Below are 20,395 nucleotides of genomic sequence, written 5' to 3'. Positions count from 1 at the left end.
ATTGTTTTTAATCTTGGTTTTAATATTGCCAAACATTTGTTTTTTAACTATAGTTTTTATCATGTTTTCAAAACTGTTGATCCCTGTATAGTTTTAATTTTTGTGAGCCTCCTTGGGTCCCCCACGGGGAGAAAAGCAGAGCATAAAGAATCAAAGAAATAATTACAATGAATTCCCAGACTGGGTGATGGCAAAGCAGCAATACTAGGAATCGCATTGTTTGGCAAATGGAGTAATCCTTATTTGTTCACGCCAAGTTTCCTCCTTGAGCAATAAGACCTCAAATGGGGCTTCCCACTTTCTTATACAGTGGTGCCCCGCATAGCAACGATAATCCGTGCAGCAAAAATCGTCGCTATGAGGATTCGTCGCTATGCGAAATGAAAAAGCCCATAGGAATGCATTGAAACCCCTTCAATGCGTTCTTATGGGCTTAAAACTTACCTTTTAAGCGAAAATCCTCCATATGGTGGCCATTTTAGCTGCCCGGTAAGCAAGGAATCCATCCCTGTTTTACCCGGCAGCCATTTTGGTACCACCGATCAGCTGGGGAAAAATCATCGCTATGCGAAAATCGGTAAGCGAAACAGCTTACCGATCATTGCAAAGCGATTTTCCCCCATAGAAAACATCATTATGCGATCGCAAAACTGATTGCAAAAATATCATCGCTATGCGGATTTGTCGTTAAACGGGGTGCCCGTTATGCAAGGCACCACTGTACCTCAGTATTTTGGTTCAAATGAAGATAAGGATTCAAAATGATATGCACAACGGATTTATTTACAAAAAGGAGAAAATGCAGATTTCAGTGCCTTTTCCCAAACACATACAAGCCAGCCAAAGTTCTGCACTTTTAAAGCCTCTTCCGGTTTTGTTGAGAACAATTTAATAACCCAATAGACTTTTTTAACACCAGACACCAGTCTGTCTCTCACCAGTCTTGGCTTTCTAGCCAAGGGGCCAGATACTGTCTGATCTCCATGGGAAAGCTGTCATCATAAAGCTGGTGTACTTGTTCCAAGAACTTAGAATCCAGTTGCTGTAGTTTATACCACTGACTCATCCTGTGGGATCAAAACACAGAAGTTTACAATTAAATTATAGGTCTGAAATTTCCTATCATGCACTCATCAACATTTGGCCCAGTTCAGAAGTCACATTCAGTGAGTGTGCACCACTTTTCCCCCTGTAGCCTTAAAACCAATCTGCCCTATGTCTTTGGTTCAATCAATAGTTTATTTACAGTCCTTAGACCAGTCACATATGTATAAAACCTTATAAAACCTTAAAATTTCTAACTTTCAATATTCCATTAGAACATGTTGGCATACATACAACTGGGAACGGCAATCTAATTGGTATTTAACTTCCACAATCGAAGAATTGCTACACAGAACCTCGCAACCCGACAGGTGATCTGGACATCAACATCTGAGAGAAGGAACTCTAGCCTATTTCCCTCCGAACGTCCTGGCAATCTATCTATTAAGGGGGTTATAGTCTCTTTTCGCACTGCTTCATACAATGGGCAGGTGAAGAACATGTGCTGTATGGTCTCGATCTCCCTCAGGTGGCAGGAGCATAACCTTTCAGCAAAAGGGGTATTTTTATACTTCCCTTCTAGTACAGCAGAGGGGAGGGCCAAACACCTTGCCAGAGTAAAGGCTCTTCTAATTCCTTTAATTTCCAAAGATGTTAAGTATTTGGCCGGTACCATACAATTTTTGATGTAAGTCCTTGCTGCCATATTTTGGATGCTAGAAAGGTCTGTTTGGTATTCATTGTCCTCTATTCTTTGTTTAACTATTTGTTTTGCCTGCTCTATTCCAGAGGATATAAGCGCCTGAGGTGAGAGGCCAATTTTCCCCAAGTAGCCCTGGACCGATTTAACCCACTTAGATTGATAGTTATCTTTAAATAATAAGGAAAATAGGCCTTTTGGATTTGACTGTCCCTTTAGCCACATATATATAGATTGAATTCTAATCCAGGCTTCTACTTTAAGGCATCCTGTTTCTAGCCTTATCCTTGCATTTGACACGCATCTTGGGACCTGGAGTATAGTTCTTAAGAATTTGGATTGGACTATTTCTTGTGGTGCGAAGTGAGAACTGGGTGGCCCCATGAATGAGCCGTACAGCAGCTGGGCTAATGCCTTTGCTCTATACAATTTGAGGGCTGCTGGTATGAAGGACCCTCCTTGGGAGAGATGGAATTTTACTATACTATTTGCCGATCTTTCTCCCTGATCAGCCACAAATTTACTATGCTGAAGCCTAGATCCTGAGGCCTGTAATACTACCCCCAGATATTTGAAGCTGTTCACCTGCTCGATACTGTGTCCATTTATTTGCCATGACCTACTCTTGGGTCTCTGTCCAAAGGCGACTATCTTGGTCTTCTGATAGTTAATCGTTAATGATTTATATTCACAGTATGAGGCAAGCTTCTTAAGTGCCCTCCTCAGCCCTATGGGGGTTCTGGATAGAATTACTGTATCATCAGCATAGAGTAAGGCTGGCACTGTTCTATCTGTAAGTTTAGGTGAATGGAGATCGGCAGTGTTAAGCCAGCTTGATAAGTCGTTTATGTAAAATATGAATAATGCTGGTGCCAGTAGGCAGCCTTGCCTAACACCTCTGTGCGTTTGCACAGATTCCGTGAGGTGTCCCTGTTTGCTGCACCTGACTCTCAGGTATGTTTCTTCATGTAGGGCCCTGATTAGATATAGAAGTCTTTTGTCTATAGATGAGTTTGATAGATTGTCCCAGAGCTGTGTTCTCGATATAGAATCGAATGCTGATTTAAAGTCCACAAAGGCGGCATAGAGTGATGTTACTCCTTTGGCTGAGTATTTCTCTATAAGATGCTGTATAATTAGGCATTGTTCTATTGTGGATCTCCCTGGCTGAAAGCCTGCTTGTTCTGCCCCAATGATATTTTCTACTTCAAGCCACTCCAGGAGTTTGTCTAGGAGGTGCCTTGCATATAGTTTGCTTATAATATTCAGCAAACTTATTGGCCTATAGTTGGCTGGATCTTCCCTTTTCCCTTTCTTATAAAATGGGACCACTGTGGCCGTTTTCCATGATATTGGGATTTGGCCTGTGTCATTAATATGGGTGAAGAGAGGTGCTAGAAAGGAGCCCCACCATGTCTTGTTTTCTTTTAGGAGTTCTGGTGGGATGCCATCAAGGCCTGGGGCTTTTCCATTTTTTAACTGATCTATATGAGCTATTATTTCACCTGGGGTCACCGGGGGCCATTTGGGAGTGCTTCCAAGCATTACTGGAGAAGGGGGTACAATGACATCCTCATACATACTTGTAAAGTGGGATACCCATTTATCTGGTGGAATACAAGAGGATAATGGGTGTTTGGGCTCTGATAGTCTGCCTGAGATTAGTTTCCAGAAAAGGGATGGATTTTTGGCTTTTGCTGCTTCAATCACCTTCCTCCATAGTTCTCTCGTGTGTTCTCTTTTACTGTGATGTATCTGCTGTTTGTATTCTTTCTTATGTACCAGTAGTTTTAGGAGGGCCTCTTTTTTGACATGGTCTTCTGCTCTCAGGTATTCCTGATATGTCTGATTAACTAATTGTTTTGCTGCCTTACAGCTTTGGTTGAACCAAGGTTTGGATCGGTTATATGAATTCTGAAGGTTTCTGCTATATGAATGGACGAGATGTGGCTGTAATTGTTGTAGGAGAATTTCATATTTATCTATGGGATTCCAGTGGACTGTCTGGCTTCCTACTGGATTAAGGGCATCAATCAGATTTTTCGAAGTTAAAAGTTGTTTTAAATTTTGTGCCAGTTTAGGTGACCATCTTACTCGGCAACCCACTCTTTCTAGTGCTGTAATTTCAGTATAATATCTTGGTTCTGTCTAAATTTCTGACGTTTAGGTGGAAACTTAGATGTAGGGGGAAATGATCCCCCTCCATGTAAGGAAGTACTTGGAGAGTTTTGACCATGGAAAGGAGCCCCCTGCACACCAGGATGTAGTCAATTGTACTAGCTTTAGTTGCTGCCATAAATGTATATTTTCCTGGAGTATCACCTGTGATTGTGCCATTTAAAACTGAGAGGCCCAGTCTGTAGGCAAATTTGTACAGACAGGCCCCGGCATAATTTGCATGTTGGTCCTTAGATGCCCTCTCCTGATTCAGGGTCCCCACATTATCATTTCTTATGTTGGCTATCATCTTAAATTTGGTTCCCAGATAGTCATCATCTGGTCCCATACGGGCGTTTAGATCCCCACCAGTCAGGACCAGAGCATCCGGATGTTCCATGATAAGCTCTCTTACATAGTTTTCAAGGTCTGTCCAGTTTCCTTCTGTTTCAGCTTTTCTGGATGTGGGAGGTAAGTATATGTTAATAATCAATAGGGTTTTCATACTTCCTGTAAGTACTACTGCCATGGCCAGCTGTCTCAGGGGGGGTTTCATCGTAGATTTCACTTTCAGAGGCGTTGATACCAGGATGCTCAGTCCCCCCTTCAGTCTCCCCGGTCCGCGCCCTGGGATTGCCTTTACCATGAAAGAGTTGAAACCATCTAGAATTATATCTTTGTCAGACCAAGTTTCTTGCAAAAGAATGATGTCATATTTGCTACGAAAGAAAGGAGTATCATGGGTTTGGGAGATACATCTGGTCCAACCTGCCACATTCCATGATAAAAGTTCAATTTTAGATGCAGATGTTTGGTTGCTTTCTGGAGCACACCGTGATTCTTGAGTGTCTGGTGCCTCATTTCGCTCCTGAATGTTCAGTTGTTCTGCCTTTGGGGTCATTTCCCCTCTTGTGGCAGAGAGCATTTTAATGGGGTTCCCTTCCTTGTATAACGTTAGCTTCTCCAGAGCAGGCAGGGATACATCTGATGACTGACATCCTCTGTAGGTGAGGGGAGCAACTGGTGTGGGAAAAGGATAATCTTTACAGGCCCAGTCTTTGTTGTTTTGATTTCTTTGTGTCTCTCTGCTAAAGGGATATCTTTCAGCTCTACCCAGGTAGGTAGTCGTTGTTGTGTTTGGAACTGTGGTATCTTTGTGGAGTTGGACTTTTTGTTTGTTTTCCCCCCATGCAATATTCCTGGACAAAGGCTTCTTAAGATGTTTATATTTTTTGCCTTCCAATAGTCAGTTCTGGGGATAAGCTGCTAAAGGGGCATATCTATTGCCCATATGCCACTCAGAGGTGGAGTCGGAAATAGTTCCCATCGAGCAGGCTGGATGTAACTTCTCTTTGTATGGATGGTATATTCTATTTTTTCTGGAGGATGTAATACCTTTTGAAAGATGCCTTGGCCTTGAGAGCATTTTCACCTGATTACTCTGGTTTTTGATTTTGCTTGTAAGATCACGAGGCTTGTTAATTGGGATATTGTTTGGGAAGGTTGCAACATTGATCTGCGTTTCCTTTCCTCTGCCATCTGATTTGGTTTTGGAAGGTGATCTGTTGTAAATGGTGGAAGCTTCAGCCCTATCTCTGTACAGGTCATAGCTAGGATTTTCGGCTGTTATCCTCCTTATGGAAGCGGCTGTGGGGCCATCTCTTTGTTCTGGAACCTGAATTTCTCTGGATGTATTTGTTAGTTTGTAGGTGTCCAATTTTGTGATCGGTCTTAGGTTGATATTTGAGTAAGTTGTATGTATTCCCCATTTGAAAGATACTGCTATTTTTTCAAACTTGTACAACAGGCTCCAAAAATGATGGGCCTGTTCACTATTGGCGAAGATCAAGTGCACCCTGCCTCTTAGTTGCCCGGGCTTGCTGGGATAGATGCAGTAACATTTTGTGTTCATTTGAGCATCCCAATCCTTGCCCAGCATTTCTGTTATTGTCCACAATACTTCTGAGTTGGAGGCCCAGGTGCCATTTGGTTTTCTTAGTGGCCAGTTGTAGATGGTGATGTGGTTCACAGGCTTGAGTGATGGGCTTTCAGCAGGGGTGGACCCTTCACTGTCTGAGGTTGCTGACCATTGAGGTTTTTTAATCTGTATATTTTCCTTGCATGTTGTCACAGCAAGTGGATGCTGGGGATAGGGTTCTTCTGGGGTGTTTCCCCACCATTCGTCTATGGTTATTAGCTCTAGATTAGAGGATGTTAGGTCAGGTCCCTCTGTGTCCTCTGTGTCCTCATTTCGCTCATATGGATCAGCCCAGGCCTTTGGGGTCTTCCCAGAGATGGGCATTCGGTCCTGAGTTGCTTTTTCTGATAACTGTGGGTAACTCTGACCTTTAAAGGCTAGGGAGTTATCTTTGTGTGTTTGATCTTTTGTACCCAGCTCCTTTTTTGCCTGAAGTCCTCTCTGTTCAGTATTCTGAGGGTTTGAGGGGGGTGCTGCTTTTAAAATCCCCAACTTTATCATGTCAGCAATGCATTGTAGTATTGCTTTAGTATCAGCGATTTCTTTCTTTAGATCATGCAGATTATTGAAAATTGTCTGGTTGGATTTAGCTGAGAGGAGACACTGATCACGTAGTTGGGTGTAAATAATCCTAGTTTGTTCACTCTCGGGCCCTTGAGCATCTTGGGGGCCTACTGTTCCTTCCATATGGTTCTCCTTAGGCCCAGGTGTTGATAGATTTAAGTATTTATAGAATGATTCCATTGAGGCAGAGAGAGCCTTCTCTAGGAGTTCTGGGTCCAGAGACCAATTGCCGATTTCTCCTCCGGAGTGCGGAGTTCCGACTGCAGCCCCTTGGTATGTCTCTCCATTACTTATGCCTACATTGTCCGTAGTAAGTGGGGTACTTGATGTAAATTCCCTCAGCGGCCTTTGATTATAGGAGGGTACATGTTCACGTTGATCTGAGACCACACAGAAGTCTGCTATAGATTTCTGATTTCGCTTTTTGGGAGCCTTTTTTAACTTGCCATAGGTTTTTTTGGTCCTAGTGGTGACCATAGTTATACTCCACAAATTAAGCTTATTTAGTGTCCCCTTCTACTTCTGCAGGTGCAGACTACCACTCAAAGGGAGAAGAATGTGGGTTTCACAGTTACGGTCAGTAGTAGCTGTATAAAAACACTTCTTAGCTCCGGTAAACACTCAAACATAAACCATTAAAGGGCAAGTTGTTCCACCCATTCCTTGGAGGACTTTTACTCACTGTGAGTCAATTGTAGATTGACGGAGTCAGCGGATCAGTCCCTGCTGTATGCCAAACAACCCCCGAAGGCAGATGGCTTTTCTTAAACAAAGTAAATGTTTTTCTTGCAGACTTGATTCAAGCAGGTGCTTACTGTCCGCAATAGCGGTGGTTATTTTCTTCTGTTATCTTCCCAAGGCTGCAGTTGTGTAATTTTGTCGTACAGAGGTATTTCTAATATTTCTCGGCAGCTCCAGTGGTCATTATCTCTGTGGTTACTTTTACCAAGGTTAAAATCATGCCTTCAGCCAAGAAGTAGAATAGGAACTTCAACTAAACAAAAGCTATAAAAACCGTATAAAATTACATAAAATAAAGATAAAATCACCGCTGTGTAGCCATGAGCGTCTTGCCTGGCTGAGCCGGAACCAGAAGACCTCTATGTCTTTGGTTAAGGATAACTGTTATTGGCTATGGATAGCAAAACAGGTGCTTTCAGCTTGTGAACTCTACCAGGAATGAGTCCACAAGGAAGAAACACATAAATAGTGATTAATCCTAACTCTGGTTTGTTGAAACAACATAGCTTCGGCATACTATCCTGGCTTGTTTCAAATATCCACAGTTAACCTTAATTACAGGTTTTAGGGACAAGAAGGTAATCAAAAACAGTAGCTTATGATCTTTGTAAACTGCAGAAGGAGCAGAATGGGAGAACGCACATAACCACTCAACAAATATTATCCCTGCAATATTAAATCACAGCGGTATCATTTATTTAAAGTCAATTCCTGGCTTAAGAGCAATTTCTGCCAGAACTATGAATACACTAGTTCAGATTTCAAGGTGAACCATGATAAAGGTTTCACTCTTTAAGGTGCCACAGGACTTTCTTCTGGCTTTGTTACAATAGATTAAGGCAGTGACTACACAATGGGAAAAAAATGCAGACTGATCCACTGTGAACTTGCACCAGGAACTAGGATTTCCCCAAGTGAATTCAGTTGAGTTTACCAAACAGGAGTCAGCAGATCAGAGGAAGAAATTGCCAATCAGCCTTTGTCTGCAGCTTGTCAAAACAGCTTCTGCTGTAGCCATCCAGATTTCCAGCAGAGCTATCTTAATGAGCTGCTGACTCCTGTTTGCTCTAGTGAGGAGAGAGGTGCTTCCTTCTCTCCCCATCCCACCAACCGCCAGCATCCTTGCACACACTTTTTTTACATCAGTTCAAGTGATCACATCATGAGAACCAATGCAAATGCATCTGATTGCGAAAAAATAGAAGCCCCAGTATGGAAGGAAAAAAGTACAAAGGCTCCATGCTGATTCATACTGAAAACAATCCAAATCTGACCATGCAATCCTGGACCAATTATCATATTATTTGTCAATGTAGCCTGGAAAAAAAAACATTATTACATGTAACAAAGAAAGGCAGCAGATCGCAACATCCAAGGTAGCGAACTGAATGAACCAATCAAATATTATTTTAAAGACATTCCACTGGAAAAAAAATCATAAACTTCAAAATAAAAAAGAGTTCAAACTCTTACAAATGCTTTTCTCACAAAGAATGCTACTCAAATAAAAGTGGAATTCTTTTTAAAAAGCTACTCTTAAAAATAACGAAAACACTTAAACTGCCACTGAGTTGAAAAATATTCTCTGCATTTGAGTAGCTACATTTAAATCCTGTCTTTACTCCAACAGATCAAGGCTACATGCCTGCCTTTACTCGTCACTTTATCCTCATAACCCTGTAAGTGGGAGAACTGGAACGCAAAGCTCCCAAGTCTCAGTCAATCACTAGCATCACCGAAATCATCTGTTGACAATAATTTTGTGCAGGTGAGGGAATGGGTTGGCAGACAAATGATGGGGTGACCCATCTATTCTTTCTCCACCAGCTTATTTGACAAAAAGCAAATTTTAAAATGACCAACTAGTCTGCCAAAAAGGATAGGTAGCTGAGATTTCCTTGCTGGTGGTGGACAGGAGGTTCCCCTTGCAGCAAACAGGAACACAATAAATACTAGCCCCAAGCCAGCCTAGTAAAAGATGAATAGGTAGAGAGACAGACAAGCGGTCAGATGGATGGAAGGATGCACAGCATCATCATGTTTATGGGCTTATTTTCAAGGTAGCTGGACCATACAATCTGTCAACCAAGTCTAACTGTACTAAAAATCAAAAGACTTGCCAAGGAAGGCTGCTCTTTCCAACCTGGACAAATTACAGAAATTGAGCACATGGGGAAGGGAAGGGATTTAAGAGAAAACAGGATGTGGGACGGCTGGCTGGGATGAGCAAGTAGTCTTAAATGGGTGGTAAGATCCAAGGAATGTACTGTAGCTCTAAGGCATAAAGATCCACTAACACTCAGGAATTTTTTTTCCCAAATGTCCTCCGAACAAAATCCAGAAACACTCCCTCACCCCAAAAGCCTGGATGGGATCTATAAGGAGCACTATGAAAGACACAACGGAGTGACATGTTAAGCAAATTCTACACACATGGGTTTCAGTTATGAGATTTAAATACGTACTTGACAGTCTCCCACTAACCACAGGGGAATGGACTGAGATCACTTTAATCTGAACAGGTTCAGCCTAGTCTGGACATGTACATTTTACCAGCACCGTGTGTTATGTGTCTGTATGTACAGATACACAGCGCTGGCAAAATTTATGCATAGCCACTATGTTGGAGGAGTTAGATCCCTGGAAGAGGGCTTCTCCCAACAAACTCCCGATCGCTGCCAGAACTGACAGCAAGCCTTAACCAAAACCTTCTTTATCCTTTAGATCTGATTTCCCACGTGATGAAATGACATGACATACACGGATCTGCATGGACTCCGAGTTTGCTGCTGGCCACACAACCTGGAAGTCACAGGCACGGGTTTACAAGAGCTCAGCACGGCTGCCGAAGACAGAGCAAGTCCGAGGCAACTTGACAGCACAGAACAACAATAATAACAATAACAACAACACAGAGAGAGAGCTCCCTGTTTGAGCTTTCTAAACGCCCTCCTTAGGAAAGCCCCACTCCAGGTGCATGCCCTCCAAAAAGCCTGAACTTACGCGATGCGGTAGCGGGGGCCCTGCCGAGCACACAAGCTCTCGCTCTCTCTCCCGCCGCCTTCCCGGTTCTGCAAAAACGAAACTAACCCGGAGAAAGGAAATAGGAAACAGAGGCAGCGAAAGCACCAATCAGCGAACGGCTGGGTTTAACCCTCAGCCAATCAGAGAAAAAACAAAACTCCTTCTTGAGAAGCCTGGCTCTTACCACCATCTACCTCTCTCCCTCCGCCAGACCTTTGAATTTTTTTTTTATTATTGTGGTTCAGGAATGCATTGTTTATTTGGGCGAAGCTGCCTGCGTCTCGTTCTGCATGTCCAAATGCGCGACTTCTCGTTCGAGATGCATTAACTCCTCTTTCTAGGAGACTGCATTAGGAAGTTGACAGCAACTTGGTAATTCATTCCCTTGAGATGAACTCCGGTTGGATGCAACGGGTATTATTATAATGAAGTATAATAATACCCGTTGTGCCCAACTGGAGATCATCATCATCATCATCATCATCATCATCATCATCATCATCATCATTATTATCATTATTATTATTATTATTATTATTATTATTATTATTATTATTATTATATAACGACAACAACAACCACTTTTGAACTGCAGAGCTAGCTGGAAGGGACCCTCCAGAGATCATGGAGTCCAGCCCCGGCCAAGGAGGCACAGTGGGGGGGAATTGAACTCCCAGTCTCTAGCTCAACAGTCGGATACCTAAGCCACTGAGCTATCCATATCTTACAGCTTTTCACTGTCAAAAGCTCCACGTTTTTTTCCTTTTAAGACAGTGGTGATCATCCAAATTTTTGTTAATTTTTGGCATATAAGAATAAGGAGCCAAATCTTACACTCATTTATATTTCAGTCTCAAATCTGTAATTGTGCAGACTCAGACTAAATTCAGATGGGCTTTGCAAATAAGCAGGCAGAGTACTCGAGCAGAAACACCATTTTAAACGACAACTATTTCAATGACACCTGTTCCAAAACAAGGAGGCAGTTAAATACAGTATATGTGTATTTACCTGGCAGTAGCACGCTATCAGTGGGCCATCAAAAAAAGATGCATTGGCTTGATTAAATTTTGCACACAGGGCTGGGAGTGAACTACTCTTTCCGGCTCCAGCCCCTATGACTCTAACCGTTAGTCAGTCCTCCTTTCAAGTAACAATGCACAGAAGTTATCTAAATCTGTGAGATTTAATTTGAGGCCTTTTTGATTTCAAGTAACTTTCAGGTTAGGCTGTTCCGGTCAATGCAAGGATATTCCATTTTTTTAAAAAAAACATTGTAAGGTTAAGTCCATCAACCCTTTTTCAGTTCTAGCCCAATACTTCATGTTAACATAATAAAGGATTATTATTGTTCCTTGAACACCAGTTAATTTATGTTTGCTTGCACTTGCTTGTTGAATGTATTTCCACCTCACCCCACCTTAGACAAAAAGGTTTTGAGAGCAGCTTGCGAGGATAAATAGCATGAGATCTCCTGCTCTCAGGCTTCCAGTCTTCATTCAAAACTACCGACACATTAGGAAAGGGGAAGAGAAAGGAAGAAGGCCTGTTTAGGGGATAGTTCTTATTAAAAACATCTGGATGACAAGGGTTTAGGGAGCCTGATGCAAAACCTACCACTTGCCAAATGCTGAAGGGGGTAGAAACACAGCTGGTCCTCTCCTCTCCTCCTGCAGCCTGCTGGAAAGGCTGCCACTGACCTGACATGGAGCAGGACTTGTCTTTAATGGAAGTATTGAGAAAAGACGTAAGATGGAAGAAATGATGGTAGAGAAATGGGGCAGGGATACTATAAGTGACAGGGTGATGTGGTTGGCTGGTTGGTTATTCATTTACTAATTTACTCATTTATTCACTGCCTTTCTCCTCATAGGGGACTTAAGGCAGCTCATAACAGATAAAACTATAAACCCGTGTTAAAATGCTATGTAAATATAATTTTTTAAATTAACCCTACATTAAGATTAAAAACCATTTAGAAATCTGTAAGTGAAAAATTAAAAACCAGCATTCCTGCGACCATTTCCTGTTTGAAAGGCTGCCTGAAGTGGAAGGCTGACTACAGAAGGACGTGTGATAACCTTGACCGGGTCTGTAAAACATTAAAAACGGGTGAGTTTTTGAAAGTTTTAAAGGATGGGAGCAACATCGGAAAAGACCCCGACATCATCTTGAGCAGATTTTGCTATGTCAAAATCTACATTTAACACATGCACACCTCTGGGAGGGGAATCCATGCTTTTTTCCCCCTCAGATGGACAGTCAGCTGATGGCACCCTTGTTTGACCCTCCTTGCAGTTCAGATTTGAATGAGCAAGAATGATGGCCATGGTAAGAACCAAAAGCCAGGATCTTCTTCCATCCATAGCACAGGTAAGCTATGTGCATGATCAAATGAAAGAAACCTGCTACTGGTGTCAGTGGCAGAAACGCCACGTAAAAGGTTACATGCTAATTATTAGCTGTGTTTCTCTTCCACCAGTCCTTCAGGGAGCTCAAAAGAGCAGCCAGGGCTCTCTTCCTTTCCCCGCAAGGGAGTGTGTGGCTTAAGATCACCCAGCAACCATTATGGTTTGCCAAGGAATTGAAGCTGGATCTTTCCAACCCCACCCTGGGGGACTCTGACCAGTACACGAACCCCACAGATTCCACACTTTGTTTGCCAAGAACGAAAAGGCCAGTCTTGTCCTTTGGCTGTAGGACACGAAAGGCTTGGGTTTCTAAACTCATTCTCTCCAGCTCATATTCTTTCCACTGTCCTCTCTCCTGGCCCTTGTCTTCCTCAGATCAGAAAGAGAAAAGGAGGGCTTTCATTAATTCCTCAGGGCCTCCCCCAAAAAAGATTAAGAGCGTGATTCTTGGAGATATCTGCTAAGAAGCAGTGAATCCCGTTGAACAAATTCAATCTGCTCCCAGGTAAACAGAAAGAGGCAGAGAGACGTTCATGTACGTTCATTGAAGTGAAAGGTGACCATGTGGTCAAAACCAAATAAACAGGCAATACCTTTATAGTAGACCACTAAAAAAATCATCATACAATATACAAGCTTTCATGGATCAAAGCACCACTTCATCAAGTTTGTACCAGTGTGAAGAACTTTAATCCATGAACGCTTGTTTATCATATGATTTTTACCTTCAATCATTTTCCTCTTCTTCATTTTGTTCCATCCGCCCAGTAAACAACCAAGAGGAACCTTCAAGGATGCTTGGACATGTACAAGCATGGCTATGGACGAGGATGCTGGGGAGTGTCGTCCACGGCAGTTTAAGGGCCATCCTTGCCAAAGGGCAGCCATGCCTCCTCCAACCTCCACACTTTTATTCTAATTTTTGGTCACTTAAAATGGCATCCTTCACATTTCTGTTGTTCTCTGGATAATGAAAGCGAATGCTAAGGTAGATTTCGGGTTTCTTTTTCTATTCCTGCTGAAAGGCTACATCGACACCCAAAGAGAAAGAAGAAGGGAATATATATATATATATTTAATAGAATAACAGAAAAGTGAAATTGGAAGCGGCTTACAAGGCCATCTTTACAGTTCCTCATGGATGCCACAAAGTCCTTGAAAGCTCCCCCAGCCGCCGCCGCCGCCGCCTCCCCCCCTAACAAACTATGCAGCGTCAAAAATCTGCTGGGGGGGTGGCGGGTTGCAATCAACGCCCGTCCCTTCTAGGCGGAGGTCGCACGCCAGGCGCGGCGGCGGGAGGGGAGACCAATGCCCGGAACGGCCAGGCCACGTGCTTTCTGAGAAAGACAGACTCTGCCGGGAAGGCAGCCGGCGAGGCGAAAGCGAAAGTTAAAAGGCGGCGCGAGGGAGGGAAGGAGAGAGCGGTAGACTTGCCAGAGCGGTCAAGGCAGTGCCGGAAATGTGGTTTGGATCTGCTGGAGAGCTCAGAGGTTGGGGTCTCTGGCTGCGGAGCCAGCGGCTGGGAGTTCGATCCCCCCCCCTCCCCGTGCTTCCTTAACAGGGGCTGGAGTTGAGGATCAGCTCTGCAGGTCTAAGGTTATTAAAGAGCTTCTGGAGAGCTTAGGGGTTTAGGCATTTGGCTGTGGAGCCAGGGGTTAGGAGTTCGAGTGATTCCTCCCCCCACTGTGTTCTTGACAAGGGCTAACCTTGATGATCCATAGGGTCCTTTCCAGCTCTGCAGTATTATTATTATTATTATTATTATTATTATTATTATTATTATTATTATTATTATTATTATTATTATTATTATTATTATTATTATTATTATTATTATCTCTTTCTGAATTAAAGAGCATACATGGCATCTTGTTCCTTGCTCCTTGGAGACCAGAGCCACGGTTCCTTGGAAAATGCAGGAGCATGCCGCAGAGGGTCAGATTAAAAATCCAGAGGGTTCAGAAAAGCTGTTACCTACAAACACAGGCCATTGGCAGTGTCTGTGGCACCAATCAGGTTAAATGGTGTAAAGAACGTCTAATTTAATGAGTTTGCACTGTTGGACTTGCTGGGGAATATAATAACAGTGACTTATAATAGGAGACCTGCAGAGCTGGAAGGGACGGTGTGGCTCCGTGAGTCCAGCCCCAACACCAAAGACATCTTGAGCACATAGGTGGGCACAGCCAGTGTTGTCATGACAGGTGCATATCATAGTCAGGTCTCCAGAACAGCAGGCCTTTGTTCTGATTCAGCCCAGTTTGGCGGGTCAGAACCCAACCATTTTATTCTATTGGTTACTAAGCTAAAAGTTTGTACAGTATATCTTAATTTCCCTTTCATGAGCTACAAGTGGAATTGGTGTCAACAACATATTGTTGCTGGGGATTTCCATTTATCCTTCAGCTACTGCAAGGGAAGTGGGGGCTGAAGCATGGCAAAATAATACCCGTGCCTACTGGAGCAAAGTCCTTTGACCCTGCAGACCCTGGACTCTCCTAGGCTGGGTGTGAATCTTGCAGCCTCTTGCTCTCGTGGAGGAAGTGAAGGGCAAATTGCTCTTTTTTTTCCATTGCAGTTGATTTTTTTCTGGACAATGTACGTTTTGTTCTTCTGAAAAATCTCATGCAGTTTTTCAGAAAATGTGTATCTTGGAAGGGTTGTGACCAGTTTCTTTGCAGGAGACATTTCTGGTGCAAAAGAACAGGTCAAGAGAAGGGAGGAATGAAAATGATTTTGGGGTGATCTTATTTTCACAAGAAGCTGGGAAAACTTGGTGGTACAGAGGAAAGTCTCGGCAGGGTGCTATAGCACAGCAAGAAATGGTAAATGCCATGAATTAGATGATGATGATGATGATGATCTCTTCATGTTCCTTCATCTAAGCATCATTAAGGGTAGGACCTTTGGTAATTTAATTTTCAAAAGCTTTTATCATAAAATAGGTTGTTGTGACAACCCCAGACCTACTGGAGTATGCCACACTCTAATTATGCTGCCACCAACCATTCCCTATAAGGAGTCACACAGACCAGGAATGGATTTTACTAAACAAAAGAACAAGGTTTATTTAAATAACAAACAGGGAAAATAAAATGATCAGGTAAAGAAGATACTGTAACGTGGCTTAGTCTCAATCATACATACAACAGTTTGGTCCACACAGAACACTTTAAAGTAAAGCACAGACCCTGAACCTATCAGTTCTGGCTACCCAAATAGAAACCTGAACCTATCAGGTATGTACCAACTGACACACAGTTGTACTCAGTCTGACACACAGACTCCAACTCCTACTTCTTCACATCAGCTCTAAATATATATACAGTACAGCACCTCCCCCCTGATGTCCCGCCTTCCACTCCCCATAGGCTGGAACTTTCCCTCCAAACCCATGACAGACAGGTACCATCAGTGCTGTATGTTACACCTCCCCTCTTTATAAGTTGTTTTGTAGGGGGAAAGCTAAAGTGCTTTTCTCCAAAAAACAACCAGGATCAAAACACACAAAAACAGTTATACAATAACACAATACCATACTTACTCATACTTACACTCTAGGTTAAACATATCAATTAGGCATTTAAATATTAACATTTACAATACATTAAATCACCTTTATTGATACAAACCAAGCATGTTAATAAACAAGTACATTTAACTTTTGGTCACTAAAATATATACATAGTCCATGTTTCTTCGCCGTCTTCACTCTTCGGGTCTTCTTGACAAGGCGTCAGCAACACCGTTCTTTGACCCTCTGACCACCTTCACTTCAAAGTCATAATCTTGCAGGTTTAAAGCCCACCTCATAAGTTTACTATTGTGGGTTTTCATTGTCTTTAACCACTGCAGTGGTGAGTGGTCAGTGCATAGAATAAAATGTCTTCCCCAGATGTAAGGTTTGGCCTTCTGAATCGCGTATACTATGGCCAGGCACTCCTTTTCCACGGTTGCCAAATGTCTCTCACCTTTCTGGAGTTTCCTACTCAGGTAGGACACTGGATGCTGGTCACCATTTTCATCCTCCTGGCAAAGAACTGCTCCTACCCCGCTGTTAGACGCATCGGTGTAGATGATGAACTCCCGGTCGAAGTCTGGAGCACGCAGCACTGGATAATTGATGAGCGCCTCCTTCAACCTCCGGAACGCCTCCTCACAGTCGCTGGTCCACGGGATGCGGTCATCAGTCTTCTTCCGCGTCAGATCGGTCAGCGGAGTCGCCATCTCGTTAAACCTCGGGATGAACTTTCTGTAGTAGCCCACCAACCCAAGAAATGATTTGACTTTTTTCTTGGTGTTGGGTCTGGGCCAATCACGAACGGCTTCTATCTTGGCCTCTAGGGGTTTGATCACTCCTCCCCCTACTATGTGACCCAAGTATTTTATTTCTGGGCTACCCAGCTGACACTTGCTTGCCTTTACCGTTAGCCCTGCTGCACTTAACCTCTGCAGCACTATCTCCAGGTGTTTCAGGTGATCTTCCCAGGTATTACTGAAGATCCCTATATCGTCAATGTAGGCCACAGTAAAGTCACTGAGCCCTGCTAAGGTCTGGTCCATCAGCCTTTGGAATGTGGCTGGTGCATTTCTGAGACCAAAACTCAGGACTCTAAACTCATAGAGACCGAAAGGGCTGCAAAATGCGGTCTTTTCTTGATCCCTGGGATCAATCCTTAATTGCCAGTATCCCTTTACTAGGTCCAATGATGAAATGAACCGACAACCCCCTATGGTTTCAATCAGGTTGTCTAGCCTGGGCATTGGGTAGGCATCAGGAGTGGTTACGCGGTTTAATTTCCGGTAATCTACACAAAACCTAATGCTCCCATCAGGCTTGTCCACCAGGACTATCGGAGAGGACCAAGGGCTAGAAGAGGGGACGATTATATTCTCCCTAAGCATCTCGTCCAGCTCCTTCCGCACCTTGTCTCTATAGGGTCCCGTCACTCGGTATGGGGATACTGCTTGCGGGGGTGCATCCCCTGTGTGGATCCGATGCATCACTCCCTTCACTATCCCCGGCTTATTGGAAAACACCTTTTGATATTTGATGAGCAGCATTTTTAGTTCTTGCTGCTGGTCTTGGGTGAGTGCAGGACTGATCTTTACCTCATCTGGGTTGTATTTTACTTCCCCTCTACCCTCCCAGAAGGGTAATTCAGCTTCCTCACTCTCAGCTGCTTTTATTGCAAATAAAACCCTCTGTTCCCCTTGTTACATAACAGCACTGATGTTACCTGTCTGTCATGGGTTTGGAGGGAAAGTTCCATCCTATGGGGAGTGGAAGGCGGGACATCAGGAGGAGGGGCTGTACTGTATAAATATGTGATGCCTGTGTGGTGAAGAGGAGATGCTGAGACAGACTGTGAGACACTGGGTTGGGACGAAGCAGCAGCTGGGGAAGAAGAAGCTGTTGTGGGAGTCTGTGTGTCTGACAGGGTACTACTGTGGGTCAGAGTACCACCCTGATAGGTTCAGGGGTCTGTTGGTTAGCCAGAACTGATGGGTTCAGGGTCTGTGCTTTAAGTTAAAGGTTCTAGGTGAACCAAACTGTATGCTTGTGTGTGTGAGAATAAGCCACGTTACTTTATTTTATTCACCTGATTGTTTTATTTACCCTGTTTGTATTTAAAATAAACCTTATTCTTTTATTGTTTAAAAATCCATCCCTGGTCTGTGTGACTTATTATAGGGAATGGTTGGTGGCAGCTTAGTAACTGTGTGATAGATCCCAGTAGGTCTGGGTTTGTCACATTGATTGGTGTCCAGCGTGTGGGATACGACTGGTCCAGTTGTCCAGCGGTCCAGCAAAGCCTTGGCAAGTGTGCCCAGAGCAAGGGGGGTCTAGTCAGGGACAGTCTGAGGCGCGTAGGTAATCTTCTAGGTGTACCTCACGGGGAGGTGCACTAGTGGAAGAACGTGCCAACTGGGGAGACTTAGATTAAGGTGCTCTGAGGCAGCCTAGTTTTGGCGGGAAAACGCTGAGGCAAAACTGCGTAGCAACAGCGAGCTAGCTTGCCAGCTGAGAGGCCCAGCAGAGGGGGGTAGGCTCTGACTCGATACTGTTACAAATTTAGTGCTGAAGAACAGCAGCCTAGGGAGAGCTGGTTCTGAGGCAAAAAGGAAAAAAGTGGTCGTTTTATTTTGAGGCTTGACTTTTTAAAGCAGCCTGTTCTGAGGGGGGTTATGCCCTTGACTCGAAGCCAAGTAGCAGACATGAGTGAAGTGAAAGACCCCCAGATTGACCAAGGTTCTGAGGATGAATTTGGCTCAGTGCAGGGTGACAGCACAGGAGAGCAGGACCCAGAACTCAGGAAAATACTCCTAGCCCAACAGCATGAACTGAGGGTGAGGGAAATGGAGGAAAGGTTAGAGAGAGCGAGAATGGAGAGGGAAGAAAGAATGGAGAGAGAGAGAATGGCGTTTGAATTAAGAAAACTGGAACTGATGAACCAGAACAATAATAATAATAGGGATTCTGAGGGAGGCCAACTGTCTAAGGCTGACCTGAAGAAATTCCCTGTGTACCACAAGGGAGATTGTCCTGAGGTGTTCTTTTCCTTAGTGGAAAGAGCGTTTGTGGACTTCTCAGTGAGGGAAACTGAGAAGATGACCATCATGCGATCTTTAATCAGTGGTAGCCTGGCTGAGGTTTATGCCGAGATGCCTGAGGAATTGATGAAAGATTTTGCAGAGTTTAAAAAACTGGTGTTTGCAAGACATGGGATAAATGCAGAGCAGCTGAGACAAAGGTTCAGGTCCCTCACTAAAAAACCAGAACAGACTTTTACCCAAGTGGGGGCCCAATTGGTGAGGCTGCTTGAGAAATGGCTATCGCAGGAGGGAATAGAGACCTATGAGCAGCTTAAAGACTTGATAGCCCTGGAACAGTTCTATTCAGTCCTGCAGGGGGAATTGAAATTCCAGGTGAGGGAAAGGAAACCGAAATCTGTGGCAGCAGCCGCAGAGATCGCAGATTTTATCTCCCAAATAAGAAAGCCCTTGGGTGAGGGGAAATCTGTAGGTAAACCCAAAGAAACCTACAGCAAGTACTCTCAGGGACCAGGGAAAAGCCAGCAAGGGGGAGGGGCCCATGGTGAAGGGAAGCCCTCAGACATGAAACCAAGACCTCAGATTTTGGAGGGAAAACCAAAACAAGATGAGAGAGAATCAAAATATACCAGAAAATGCTATTTCTGTCAGGGAAAGGGTCATCTAATCTCAGAGTGTGAGAAATTAAAGCAGCTAAAAGGAATGGTGCCTCAGAATTCTAGTGGGACCAAGCCAAAAGCTGTGTTCTGTGTCCAGAAAGAGCAAGGCTCAGTGTCACAGAGGGAGCCTGTTGCCATGGCTACTCAGTCTGGAACAGCTACCTATGCTGATCAGGCTGAGGAAAATGGTCCTCTTCTGGAGGTAAAGCGCTGCTTGCTGATAAAAACAGATTCTCAGTTGTTTGAGACAGCAGGGGTGGACGTAGGAATACTTGACCGTCAGTATAGGGGGCTGCGGGACACTTGTTCCCAGGTAACCCTGTGCCATCCAGATATTATTCCTAGGGAGTTTATAATCCCAAATGAGAGCATGAAGGTGGCAGGGATTGAGGGGCAGATAATCTCTCTGCCAGTAGCAGAGGTACCTGTCAACTTTCAAGGCTGGAGGGGAGATTGGCGGATAGCGATTTCATCGACTCTGCCAGCAGCCGTGCTCGTGGGAAATGACCTGGCTGAACATGTGAAACGGGTGCTAGTGATTACACGCTCACAAGCCACCACA

The 20,395-nt window shown here is 43.8% G+C and overlaps 1 protein-coding gene across 4 annotated transcripts in view; it reads right to left on the bottom strand.

Annotated features, from left to right (window-relative positions):
• The window catches only part of STAT1 (signal transducer and activator of transcription 1), a 59,490-nt gene extending 45,651 nt beyond the window's left edge, over positions 1-13,839 (bottom strand). For 2 of the 4 annotated variants that reach the window (XM_078393416.1, XM_078393417.1), the window contains exons 1-2: positions 13,735-13,839; positions 939-1,067 (exon numbers count right to left, since the gene is read on the bottom strand). In XM_078393416.1, coding sequence (XP_078249542.1) covers positions 939-1,067; positions 13,735-13,742 — 137 coding nt within the window. In that variant the 5' untranslated portion in view covers positions 13,743-13,839. Of the gene's footprint in view, positions 1-938; positions 1,068-10,187; positions 10,284-13,734 lie in introns of those variants that run through there. The other 2 variants (XM_072979692.2, XM_078393419.1) reach the window with 1 other exon arrangement.
• Between the last annotated feature and the right edge of the window lie 6,556 nt (positions 13,840-20,395).

This window comes from Pogona vitticeps, chromosome 1 (genome assembly GCF_051106095.1).
Source record: "Pogona vitticeps strain Pit_001003342236 chromosome 1, PviZW2.1, whole genome shotgun sequence".
Lineage (NCBI taxonomy): Eukaryota > Metazoa > Chordata > Lepidosauria > Squamata > Agamidae > Pogona > Pogona vitticeps.
The sequence above is the reverse complement of the archived record's forward strand: the minus strand, read 5'-3'. Positions and strand labels throughout refer to the sequence as shown.